General features: G+C 36.8%; 1 protein-coding gene across 6 annotated transcripts in view; it reads right to left on the minus strand.

Annotated features, from left to right (window-relative positions):
• Tei (irregular chiasm C-roughest protein teiresias) overlaps positions 1-13,586 on the minus strand; it is a 429,473-nt gene that overhangs the window by 123,110 nt on the left and 292,777 nt on the right. For all 6 annotated transcript variants that reach the window (XM_083081803.1, XM_083081801.1, XM_083081802.1 and 3 more), the window contains one exon: positions 9,969-10,310. In XM_083081803.1, coding sequence (XP_082937929.1) covers positions 9,969-10,310 — 342 coding nt within the window. The remainder of the gene's footprint in view (positions 1-9,968; positions 10,311-13,586) is intronic.

Consider the following 13,586-nt stretch of genomic DNA (forward strand, 5'->3'; position numbering starts at 1 on the left):
GTTCCTTTCGAAACTAAATTGCTGCGCGTGCGATGGAGAAAGAGAGAAGGGAGGAAGGAGGGAACATTAGCAGCAAAGAAAAAAAAGAGAGAAAAAATTCTTTAATTTGGCGTATCCCGCATCCGTTGTAACATTACGGTAATCGGAGTGTAAAGAATGGACCGTGAAAAGTTTCCTCTGCGCTCGCACAAATTCACCCGTTGGAAAAGTATTGTCCATCCCGTCGTCCTTCTCGCAACGGAATGAATCAACGTGTGAATGTACGTGTTGTATATATTCTAATACATGTCCATTAGGCGCGAATGAGTGTTTGAATATATATGTGGAATGTTTCCGAGACTAGCCGCTTTAACGACGAATAAATAATTGAAAGGAACGGAGGCAAAGCTGCTATTTTGAGATATATTTCGCAAACTGTATCAATTTAGGATATTTATGCAACAAGATATAATTAATTGCAGCAATGATGCATCGCGTATCTCGATCTGTCACTCGAAAATTCAAATTCTCTTCGAAACTGGAATTAAGAAGGTATGATTGATGACGGTATATTTTCATTTTTTTTTTCGAAGAAAAAGGTATTGAATTGGCAGCTCGTGTACAGATAGCTTTGATCTTTCGATCGAGAGACGCTAAATTCACGGAACAATTCTCTTTATCTACTTATGCAGTCTAGCGTTGCATTCGTTAATGAAAAGCGCGTCCGTGTCGTACACCTCTCGCGACGGAAAATCGCTGAAAAAGAGAACGCGCACGTGCGCATTCTCCAATTTCGTCCCTTTTGAAAAAGAGATATCAGCGTCATTCACACCAAGGCTTTTCGCGCCCTCTCGCTATATAAGGGGAACGTAATTATAGATGTCCCTTTCATGCGTCCGGAGGACGGATGGATTCAGCGTGCCAACTAATCCAGCTGATCCTTCCACTCCCTTCGATCCTGGCCCGCTCTTTCGATCTCGCGTACGGCTCGAGTTTTATTAAACACGTGTCTCCGTCGGATCCAATCGCGTCATTTTCACGGGCCACGTATCATCCCGTGGAAATGACGTCGACAGACGTGTGGCCTCTGCTCGGTGGGAGAATCGCCTGGGGCTCGTTTGTTAATAAGATTCGCCAGCCACGACCGCAATCGAATTTTTGGCTTACCGGTTTGCTGGCTCTGATCAGGAACCCACCAAAAAGGGTCATACGTGATCGCAATGAGTAATCGCGGCGAAAAGTCAAGCGCATTGCGAGGAGACATTTGTAATTTCGACCGACGAGAGGAAGCATCGGTGCGTCTCCCTCGATGAATTTAGCGATTTCCTTGTTTGAAATTTGATTACCGCCCGAGATTCGAATAACGAATATAACACGCGACGGTTAAATAAAAACAGGGACATTGTTTAGCGTCCGCTCCCGTTTATTTCCCTTTTATTTTTATCGAAATGCAAAATATTCCCCGTCGTATCGTGCATTGTCAACGACGAGCTAACTTGCGCGCGCTCTTGAAAAAACAATATCGCGCGAGTAAAATTCGGCACGACAGCGCTGCAAAACGCATCGCAAAATTGAATTTTTGCGACATGCTCTGCGAAGTAGAGCCGCGCAAAAAGCGCTCGCGAAGAGAGAGGGCGAGAGCCATTAAGTGACAGCAGCTGTGCATTAGAAAACGACGGGCGTAGCCCGTCGATATCGATGTCATCGAATGCGATACATAGAATTTTCACAGAATGGACGCTTGGAACGTTATACGCCTCTCTATTTCTTCTTGCGTTTCATTTGCCCTCTCCTCTCCTTTTATATTTTTCCAATCAGCGTGATTCGAGACTCGTTAAAACGAGGATGAAGTTACCCTGTACCCCTGCAATAATCGCGTCCGATATTCATTATTGCGTCTGGATGCTCTCACAATTACGCTATTGAATCCAATGAATGGCGAATTGCACGGAATGAATTAATCAGGAGTGCAGGTCAGAACGCGGGCAAAACATGCAGTAATAATAATTCGTAACAACCTGTCAAATCAATGGAGCGCCATTCGCGTTCGCACAAATTGCAAATGATATCGACAGGCTAAATGTCACATAAAATATTGATGACCCTTATAACTGTCCGTAATCATATCCGATATCATAGCCGAACTAATGTGCGTTTAAGCATACGCAATGGGATTGTATTTTATCTCGTAAATCGCGTTACGTAAACGCTAATCACAACGTATATCATACCGTACGTCGGACAAATATACGAGTTTTACGGACGCGCGACAGTCCATGCAGTTTCGAATGCGTAATTGATTGCCCGGGAGCTTGAATAACCGATAACACAACAACGTGGTACATGCGCGAGCTGTAAAACGGTGACGATTTTAGTTGATTGCGCGCGAGTGTCGCAAGAAATAATTAAAAACCCGCGCGACAGGTAATAGCGGAATGTTTGCGTGCAACAACATTTGTAGCCTCGTGTGCGTAAATATGTGTATTGAAAGTGGCCTCACGCACAAATGTATTCATATTTAGATACCCACAGGCGTTCGTATCCCTCGCACACAGCCACCTGGCCAAAGGTGAGCTAAATAACCGGGGAGCGAACGGTCAGCGAAATCAACAACCTGTTGATATTTGGAGTATTTAAGAAGCATCACACGAGAGAGACGGAGAGAGCAGGCCGTTGGCTATATATCGCATTGTCCTTTCATTAAATTATCCCGATCGACCTGGTATACCTGAATTAACGATATCGTCGCGCAACGAATCTTCCCTGCCAAAACCGATAACAGCGAGCGCCGCTGAATTCCACAACGGTATTTCGATCGCGATACACGTGGAATTAATAAAAAAAAAAATAATAAAATTGACGGGGATTGGAATTTCAAGTAAAATATTTTCTCGCTGTTTGTTGATAGTAAATATCGTTGGTTGCAGGTGCGATGAAACAGTTGTTGCACGCTGGAAAAAATGCTGTAGCTTTTGATATTCAATTTCATGATTTATTTATTCACATTTTTTTTTTGTAATATGAAAGGGACGAGAGAGAGCGCGATTTTTAATAAAATAGGATTCGCGGAGGGGAAGCAAGAATTTGCGAGAGTAAATTTGATCAGCCAGCGACAAAATTAATAAAATGCGATATCGCAGCACAAACGCTATCTAGGTATATTAATCGAGATAGATTGCGAAAGTTAAAGAGTTAAGCTTGGTTATTTTAAACTTTTTTATTAATTCAGCTTAAATCGCACTAGCATTTTTTTTTATCGATACTCTGCAAGTATATTTCATTTAAAATACATGCGGGTCAAAAAATGTCAAAGTACCTACAAATTTTGTTAATATAATTTTAATTTAATTTAATTTAAAAAAAATTAAGATTCATGTTTTTTTTCCAAATATGATATGTCGTCCTTTTTCAATGGAAATTGAGTTAATACGTTTTGAAACTATTACGTGATCCTCCAAGGTATACCATGTCATTCTGACGAGACCGCATTTCAAGACTGCAGCGCATATTGATCTTTACGCCTGTCATCTTCGACGACGGCTAGTTCCCAAGTGTTTTGCATCTTATTAAGCGAAGTACCGTGCCAATATCGTAAACTTCGCGCGAACTTGAATGAATGTTGGCCTGTGGCCTTCTTTGAACGTTACGCGCGTCAAATACACCACGTCTGAGAATGATCAAAAAAATTTTAGAACTCGAACACGATAAGCATATTGATCACGTTATTTGCATATTTTTTGCACGACGGAGAAAAGAACAGCCTCGAATAGAAAAATTCGAGCAACGATGTCTATGCCTTTAAATACGATCGCTCAATAGCTTAAAATGATATCGTCAAAAACGTCTCTAAAAATTATTTAAAAATTTACAATGCTAAGCAGATCAATAATGTCAAAATTATTTTTATTGCTATTCTAGTTCTACATCTTGTTATCATTTAATAATTAAAAAACCGTAATTTAATCAAATTCAATAGCTCTCTTACACGAAATCTCGTTCTTCGTGTCAAACGAGATCCAGTTAATATATCCGATAATTCCAAGTTTTAAATTTGATGTGTGTGTGTGTGTATAAAAAATATTGATGTTCATGAGTAGAATGTACAATATCTGGCCGACTAGTAGCCGACAATCTGCAGGATTTATTTCCTCAATCGCAGAAATCGGTTTACGAATGACTACGCTAACAGCGCTTTGTCGCCGCAACTTGTAGGATAATATTGCATTTGTGTGCTCTTTCAGAGCGATTAGATTCTCATTGCAACAAACGAGGGCAACTCAGTAACGTTTCCGTACGACAACTGCAGCGGATTCATCTAGAGACCCTTCCAAAGTGCCAATTAGTACTGCAGTATTTCAAGTGCAAATACGTACAAGTGCCATTACTTGTTATTATAACTGACGACTTAATACAAGAGATTTGCGAGACACCTTCGCAAGAATATATATACCCAGCAAACACCAAATAACAATTATATAACTGTTATAATTTTCCACTCAACAATATAACAGTTACATAACATGTAACATAACATGTAACAGTTATATTGTTGAGTGGGGAATTGCAACTAACAATTATATAAATGTTACTTGGTGTTTGCTGGGTATAACGCTCTCCTTTTATAAAAGGAATATACTAGTGAAATCAAAATGGTACGCAATAACAATGTATTTTAAGGGGATTCCCCAACCTATCTTTTTTATCGACAAAACACTGTAATTTTTGGGCATGTGCCATTTTTTATTGTCTACATAGAATTAAAATTCCTTTTCTACGGTTGAAGTATAGATGCAAACGGACACGGGAAAGCCGATTATATACTGAGAAAGAAAAAATAGTATAAAATTATATATTTATTTATCGACTTCATAGATCAACATGGCGTCTAAAGCTATCACCTCATAAAGACATTAGCCTTGTATAAATGTTTTGTAGCTTTTATGCATAAAAAAATAGCATACCCAATAGCGGACTGCACAATAAAAACTTGAGGAACTGTGAAAATTGAGTTTAGTATTCTAATTAATAAATGGCACATGCCCAAAAATTTCGGTCCGTATGTACCTAAAATGTTGGTAAAGTAGAGTAGAAAAAGCAGTGCATCTTCTTTATAAATAACGTGATAGAGAGAGATACGGGATGAGGATTAGACGAGGGCGCTGTAATCGTGTAAGAGTTCGCCGTTCAATGGAAGTCTTTCGTTTAAATTATTATTTCAACGACACGATCAAACCTTTCTAATACAACAAAATCAGTACTCATAATTTGTATATAAAGGCCAGAATAAATATGTATATGAAGATTTTCGGGAATATCTGCCTCCCTCAAAGGACTTGAAATTAGCATGAATAAATTTGTAAGACGATACTTTGATAATTACCGCGCACGAGAATAATAAGTTTTTGCTCAAAAGCGTCATGTTCATACGTTCGTAATTCATAATGCGAATACTCGGGTTAACGAAGCGAGCGGCGCCGCATAGATCGATTAGAACGTAGACCTGACGTAGATGAAGCTCGCCTCGCGTATCCAGCTGCGGTTAGAATTTTACGGTTACGCGCGCTACATATTCATAGCGAACCGGGGTGAGGATCGTTCCGGAAGTTGCCGCCGCACATATTCGGGTCAGCTGCAAATAACGACCACCGCCAAAAATCCTCATGATTTATGGCGAATCCGATCGCGTTTTCCGGCCGTCGACAATGGGGTTGCACGTAATATCAAGACTGCTATTGACATAATATCGCAATTCGAGACAAGATTTTTAATTAGTTATCAAAATTATGCAGATCATTATTTTTGTAAAAATTGATTTTTTAAGAAAGTTGAAATATGCATATTTATAAATTAGATGGGAAAAAATTATTATATTATACGAACTTAAAAAAGTTTCTTTTTAAACATTTATATTAAAATATAATTATTTACAAACAATTAATAAACAAAATAAACATCATTAAATTTTACACAAATTTTACATATTAGCTTACACGATACTTTGCACCAGCGCAATACTTTGGTACAGCACCAGATCATGTACGAGATTTTCCAATTGCGCTCAAAAGTAGTAATGACATAAATAATAATAATAATTTTAAATTCTATTGTAAAGATTGAGTTACATATTATTCTAAACAATTGTTCAATATCAGATAAAAATTGTTAACAAAATCGCAACAAGATTTTTACTATAAAAATTTATTCAAGAGTGAGAAGAAATTTTCGAAAATTTTCAATACAATATTTTTAGAAATTATGTTGATTTGAGTCTTGTGCAACCCTAGTCGGCAATTATACGAATCGAAGCCTGCCTGGTGAAAGGGAGGAAGAGAATCTTGCACTTATGTAAAATAGCAGTAGCGGTCCGCGTTCAAATGATTAATCACGTTGTCGTCGTCGGTACCGGGGGCGATTTAAAAGTAAAATCATTTATTCGATATAGGATGGGGTGGGCGGGATGACAACCGGTAATAGCCTACATTACGCGTAATGACAAACGACGATGCGCTGCAGCGATATGGAAAGTAGGTCACCCCATGGGTACTACCTACCCTCTCACCCCGGCGTCATAAAGGCGTTCCAGGACATTGTCCGGGGCGCCTTTGGCGTCCGCTCTACCGGAAAATTTGTTCGCTCAGGTGCGGACAAATGTACCTCCTCCGTCCTGTCTCTGCGCGACAGGCGAAAGGACGTAAGTACGGCCGGAATAAATTCGCGACAAAAAGAGCGAGAGAGAAAGACAGGCCGACCTGTACGATATCACTATCGCCCGCATCCTCGCTTTCTTCCAAGATGTCGAGCATGCAGCAAGCTGTTCGCCTAGAAAATTTGCATCCTCGAGGCGTTTCAACCCGGTTGCTCGCGCCCGTATCGCCCCTTTGGAATTAAGTACCCCTTTCGCCACAAACTCGATAAAGAACGCGGGGATTTTCGCAAATCGAGCAGGAAAAAAATCATAAAAAAGAATTGCAATCAAGATTAAATAAATTGAAAGCATCTATTATTAATTGTCACGTATATATACATTTATATTTTTATCCTGAAAAATCTGATTTTCCACGCGCGATAAAATCTATTTATAAACTTTATTACACATATCGTTTGTCTGCATCATTCATGAGAAGGTAATATTAATCGCGCGATCGATCGATAGCGTCCTTGAAAATCCCCGGCTGGAAATCCACGTGTCTTGAGTATATCTTGCCGCTTTTTTCCCCGGCGGTTAAACGACTCGCTGCGAACTTTCTCCCTCGTGAAATAAGTTCTCGAGAAGCTCGGGCTGCCGGACGACATGGCGCTCGGACAGGCGTGAAGGGATTAAAAGAGTGAAATAATGTCGGCACACAATGGGGTCCCTTTACATTTACAATGAGGACGAACTGTCCGAGACGGTGGGACGCTTCGGTTAAGCATATAATCTAAAGCAGGGTTTCCCAAACTAAACTAATCCGTACGATGGGACACCCTTCTTCGGAGAATAAACACCGACATCCATATGATTTCATTAAAAGCGGCGAAAATAATGTTTTGTTTTACAAGAAGATAATTTAGGTTTCACACATAAAGTGTTACAAAAAAGATATTTGGCTTAAAACTTGATTTCAATACTTAACATTGTATAAAAAATGTTTCCGACAAAATTGATAGGGTTTTGAGAGAGGAAGAAGAGGTTGATATATTATAATCTTGCATTTTTTAACTAATTGTAAGATCATTTCTCAAGATTGTGTCAAGATAATTTTTTTATATAAATCGATTTCTTGCAATATATTCGATGTAAAAAATTACATTGATAGGATAACCAAAAATTGGATAGTTTACGAGATATTTTATATTGAATTCGACAAAATTTTACATCAACTACGAGAGAAATATCTTGTTGAAAATGCTACGAAATATCTAATAAAAAAATATTCATTTCTTAATTATCTTACCTCAATATTTTTATGCACAAAATAATAAGAAAAATCAATTGATGTAAAGAAAATACATAATTTTTGAGAAAAAATATGTAAAATATGTACTTGTAAATTTATTTTTTCCCCTCAAAATCCTATCAATTTTGTCTGAAATATTTTTTATACTGTATCAAATTTTCTTTATGAAAGCATTTTCTAACATTTTGCATATAATGATATTATTTTTCATCGATTATAAAATTGACTCATATATTATTATTTAAAGAAACAAAGTAATTAAATTATTAAAAAGATTTATTATTTTCATATTTCATTTTATTTCTCTATAGCTATCAAAAACACACATTGGGAAAATATCAGCTCTTATCCATTTTTAATTTGAAAAATTCTAATCGAGCGCGAGAACGCGCCGCTCTATACAATTCGCAAGGAGCGAAAACGAGACGTCCGGAAAGTTCTCCGACTAAAAAAGAGGAGGAGAAGGAGGAAACCAGTTTCAGGTGATATATCTTCGCGGTCTCGCCTCGACGAGCCGTCTCTAAACACCCGAAGAAGCGACGTGCAGTAAAAAAGGGCGCAGTAAAGGGGGTGGCACGAGCGCACGCTTCTACCCGTTTTTGTTCGCGTTGCAGAGTTAATCCTTTGGAGTTTACCTCAGGACCGGCCGGAAGAGCTTCTTTCGGGTCTCCTTCTATCCCCCTCCCGAAGGGGCAGCGAAGGGCAAATCGAGAGGGAAGACTTTCCGACTAAACCTCGACTGCCGGATGCGAGGGTGGCGAAAGAGAGAGGCGCAAAATAAACTACCCTCACGTCGCGTAATACACAGTCCCCCCCTTCCACCCCTCCGCCACTTCCTCTTTCTCAGAGAGTTCTCCTCAACCAGTCTCTACCGTCCTTTTCCTGTAAAATACGGTCGTCGCGCCTCAAATACAACGCGGAGCTGCTTCTTCTCGGTTAAACAGCTGGATTCAGACTTAATTAAGTTTACATTTCAGTTTCGATGGGCGCGCAGCTTGTCTGCCCTCGCTCTCGACGCGGCGCACGTTGCTCGTTTCCGGTTCGTGTTGGACCCGCGACTAGGTCTAATATCGCGGAAATCCCACGGTGGCTCGTGCCCGAGCAAAAACGACCCGCGGAATTATTTCGCGTTCGTTCTCTATCTCAAAAGGTAATTTAAGTTCATGCATATGCATGATAAGCGCTGATTGTTTCTTGTTATTCTTATATTCCGGTCTGTTGCAAGTTTCTGGAGAAGTCTAATTACAGAGATATTTTAAAAATTAAAAGAAATACTTCTCTCTCCCGTAGACGAGGGTAAACAGACGGCAAAATTTTGCTTCCCGGTTAATTTTTAAACTACTTAACTCTGAGGAAAATTTCACCTCAAGTTCATTTCTCGACGTCTTTATTAGGGAAATATTGATCTCAGAGTCATTAAGGGGATCCCTCAACCTATCTTTTTTATCAACAAAACACTGTAATTTTTGGGCATGTGCCATTTTTTATTGTCTACATAGAATTAAAATTCCTTTTCTACGGTTGAAGTATAGATGCAAACGGACACGGGGAAGCCGATTATATACTGAGAAAGAAAAAAAAGTATAAAATTATATATTTATTTATCAACTTCTTAGATCAACATGGCGTCTAAAGCTATCACCTCATAAAGACATTAGCCTTGTATAAATGTTTTGTAGCTTTTATGCATAAAACAATAGCATATCCAATAGCGGACTGCACAATAAAAACTTGAGGAACTGTGAAAATTGAGTTTAGTAGTCTAATTAATAAATGACACATGCCCAAAAATTTCGGTCCGTATGTACCTAAAATGTTGGTAAAGTAGAGTAGAAAAAGCAGTGCATCTTCTTTATAAATAACGTGATAGAGAGAGATACGGGATGAGGATTAGATGAGGGCGCTGTAATCGTGTAAGAGTTCGCCGTTCAATGAGAGATCCCCTTAAAGAATTGCTCCCTTAAAGAAATTAAACGAGAGATAAATTTCGCTTGTTGTTTTCCCATCGAAATACAATCGTAGCAATGCGATTTCATATTGGTGGGTACTCACATTGGACGTCGAGCAGAATACTGGCGTTCATCGGCATCATCAGCGTGATGTGACGCGCGACACAGACGATGGTAGCGTTGTGATGTCCTCTCAGGACCTTAAGGTGAGCCCCGCTGCGTCCGCCGGATGTTGAGGGTAACACGGTGAGGTTGTCCGGCGGTTGTTCCGGCCCGTCTAAAGTGGCCTGAGACAAGGTCATGCCCCATACCAAGACGGGCGGCGGATTTCCACCCTCGGCCGCGCACTCGAGAGTGAGTTCCGAGCCCTCCTTCACCGGCACAAACTGGTTTCCGGGATCCAGCCGGCGGCCATCTATCAGCAGATACGTCCCACGAGGTGCCTCTGTAACAAGAAATCACCCGGTAACCGCTTCAATTAGTGACTTCGTAATGTTGAAAAGTCTGATCGGACGCGAGCGATTATCGCGGCTCGCGAAAAGAATAATTCCATGATACATTATTTAAATATAAATAAGTAATTGTAATTTACTGTATCTTTGATACTATAGGCTTTATTTAATAAGAACTTCTGATAAAAATAATTTCACGATTTAAAAAAGTTAAATAATAAATAAAAGCTAATGTTAAAAAATTACTTTTAATAATTATTTAGAAAAGATGTTCTAATTTTTTTTATATCTGGATTTTTTCATACAAATGTTAATATAAATTTACTTTAAATTTAAATTTAACTATTAAATAATTATGTATAATTTTATATCCCCTAAAAAAAATCTTATAAAGGTAAAAAAATACGCCAAGTACATAAAAAAAATCAAAAAATTTAAAAGAGTGATAAAAATAAAATATTTAAAAACCGATATGAGATCAATACTATTAGCCAAATACAATAAATCATGTGATATTAATTCGTAGTCGATACTAAATGAGTTAAGATTACTTTAATTCCTAAAGCATTTTTCATATGATGTATATAATTTAAAAAAGTTTTACACAAATTCTAAATCGCATAAATGACCTTTAGGTCGAAGTAAGATATGAAAACTTGGCTTGCCCCGTATTTAAATCATATAGTTTAAAACAGGAAAAAGCTAGATTTTTGATGGGCTCAATGTAAAATTTAAAATTACACTACGGACCGCGCACGCGCGTAGCTAAATTTCGAACTTATATATCTTGTCTCCTCTGTATTACCTGGAAATCATCACATAGAGATTAGGCAAAGTGAAATCTCTTTTTTTATGAGTTTTTTTATTTTTTCTGCAAGTAAAGTTTAATTGTTGTAAATCGGATTGAAAAGCTTCGCAGGTCGTTTCTGACCCACAGGCTGGCTGTTGCACATTCGTAGTCTAAAGCTTATTTTATAAAAATGTAAATTGTACTTACTAAAAGGATTAACAAATATATATTGTATATATGTATATTGTATAATCAAATTTTTTATTTTACTCAAGATATGTAAACGACGGAGCGGGAGGGGGAGCACGCCAAGTTTTCATATCTTACTTTGACCTGAAGGTCATTTATGCGATTTAGAATTTGTGTAAAACTTTTTTAAATTATATACATCATATAAAAAATGCTTTAGGAATTAAAGTAATCTTAACTCATTTATCGATTACGAATTAATATCACATAATTTATTGTACTTGGCTAATAGTATTGATCTCATATCGGTTTTTAAATATTTTATTTTTATCATTCTTTTAGATTTTTTGATTTTTTTTATGTACTTGGCGTATTTTTTTACTTTTATAAGGTTTTTTTTAGGGGATCTCACTGCTTTTTGTAAAAAATATTATTTCTACAGAAAATATGTTAGATTTTTTAAAGATATTTTTTTATATACTTGTATTTTATTTTACCATTATAAGGTTGTTTCTAGAGGGATATCACCACCTTTTTTTGTAAAAATTTATATTATTTCTGCAAAAAATATATACGCATTTTTAAAAATCTTTACTAAGGATAAGTCGCGTATTTTTACAAGGTTTCATTTTCTAGATATTATTATAGATATTTTTCTAGATATTTTTCACTCTCAAGGGGTTTTTGAATATTGTTATAATACGATAAATTAGTCTCCTTAGAAGTCTTATCTAACGGCACAGTTTTATATTTTTGTGATACCGTTTTCGAGATAGATTAGATTTTACCCCCAAGAGGTTTTTGAAAATTGTTATGCGATAAATTAATCTCTCACACGTATACACACATATACACATATCACACGTATGCACACACATGTACATAAATGGTTTTGTTTCTTAAAGCATTTTTGCACACTAAAGCGAATAATCATATATGCGCAGTATGAATGCAGCTTGAGGGACAAAATCGCTTTGAATGTGTGCGTGCGAAGATACATTCATGAGTCTGAACCTTATGACGGAAAATGAAAAATGTCACGATTCTGACATGCGATTATCATTTCTCGGGATTGACTGCACCGATTTTATTCAAACTGGTCGCAATCAAAAGCTTGCATTCACATTATATGAGAAAAATGCCGTTAGATTTTTAATTACGGCTTTTGTTTCTGAAATATTTCAATCGAAAGTTTGTGTGATGTCATTTAACGTAAAATTCCGGATAAGCTACTTGGTAGCGCCGCGTCAAGAACAGTGACTCTCAATGCTCGGATCCAATTTTTTATCAGTTTTTTATGTACTTGGCGTCGCGACCGCGTCGCTTGATAATAGAGAAGATATTCAATTTTTTTATATCTGGTTCTTTCTAATATAAATTTTAATATAAATTTACTTTAGATGTAAATTTAATTATTAAATAGTTATATATGATAAATTTATATAAAAAATTTATGGAATAACCTATAATTATTTTTAAAGTTACAGGAGAAAATTAAAAAATAGTTAAATAAAGTATAAAAGTATTTTTAAAATGTACAACTTTTTGATAAAATTTAATAATTTATAAATAGAAAATTTTTATAAATAAACAAATTTTAAGATTTATGAGTTGATTTTTTAATTAAATAAGAAAATATTTAAAATAATAATAATTTTAAATTTATGATAAGATTAGTATTCACATAAAATTTAAATTATATAAATAATTAATATTTGACTTGCATTCAATAAACGACATAATCACATGCAACGTGTTTCAATTAAAAAAACTAAAATGTCTTTTATCAAAAAGTAAGTATATTCGCATTATTTAAAGTATAATAATAATTACGTGCTCGCGCTACAAATATTTTTGTATTTGTTATTTTAGAATTAATTTCTTGTAATTATTTTAGAATTAACTTTGCTGTTTATTTCTCTCAGACGTAGCAATTATAAAGTATAATTATAATTTAAAAGTATATTGTATTAAATCTAGCATTAACGTCTCGGACGAGCAATTTAGAAGGCGAGTGCAACGTCGCGCATTTAATCAGATTCACCAAAGGCATGCGCGCGCGCAGAATAGTAGTTTTTAGTCTCAAATGCGCTATCGTTGTCGGCGAGCAACGTAAATTAAAGTCTTAGGTGGACTTTTTTACGCGACATCGCCATCCAGCGGGGAGCAGGAAGCACAACAACATATGAGGGCAGCAATTTACAGAGCGACGTTGCGAACTGGCCGGTTTTACGACGGCGCTATAACTTCCCGGCTTGACTCCTTTTCTCATTTTGCGACGCGATTTAAC

The sequence above is a fragment of the Camponotus vicinus genome, unplaced genomic scaffold (assembly GCF_025532165.1).
Source record: "Camponotus vicinus isolate PSW18456_S1 unplaced genomic scaffold, iyCamVici1.0 SCAF_11, whole genome shotgun sequence".
NCBI lineage: Eukaryota > Metazoa > Arthropoda > Insecta > Hymenoptera > Formicidae > Camponotus > Camponotus vicinus.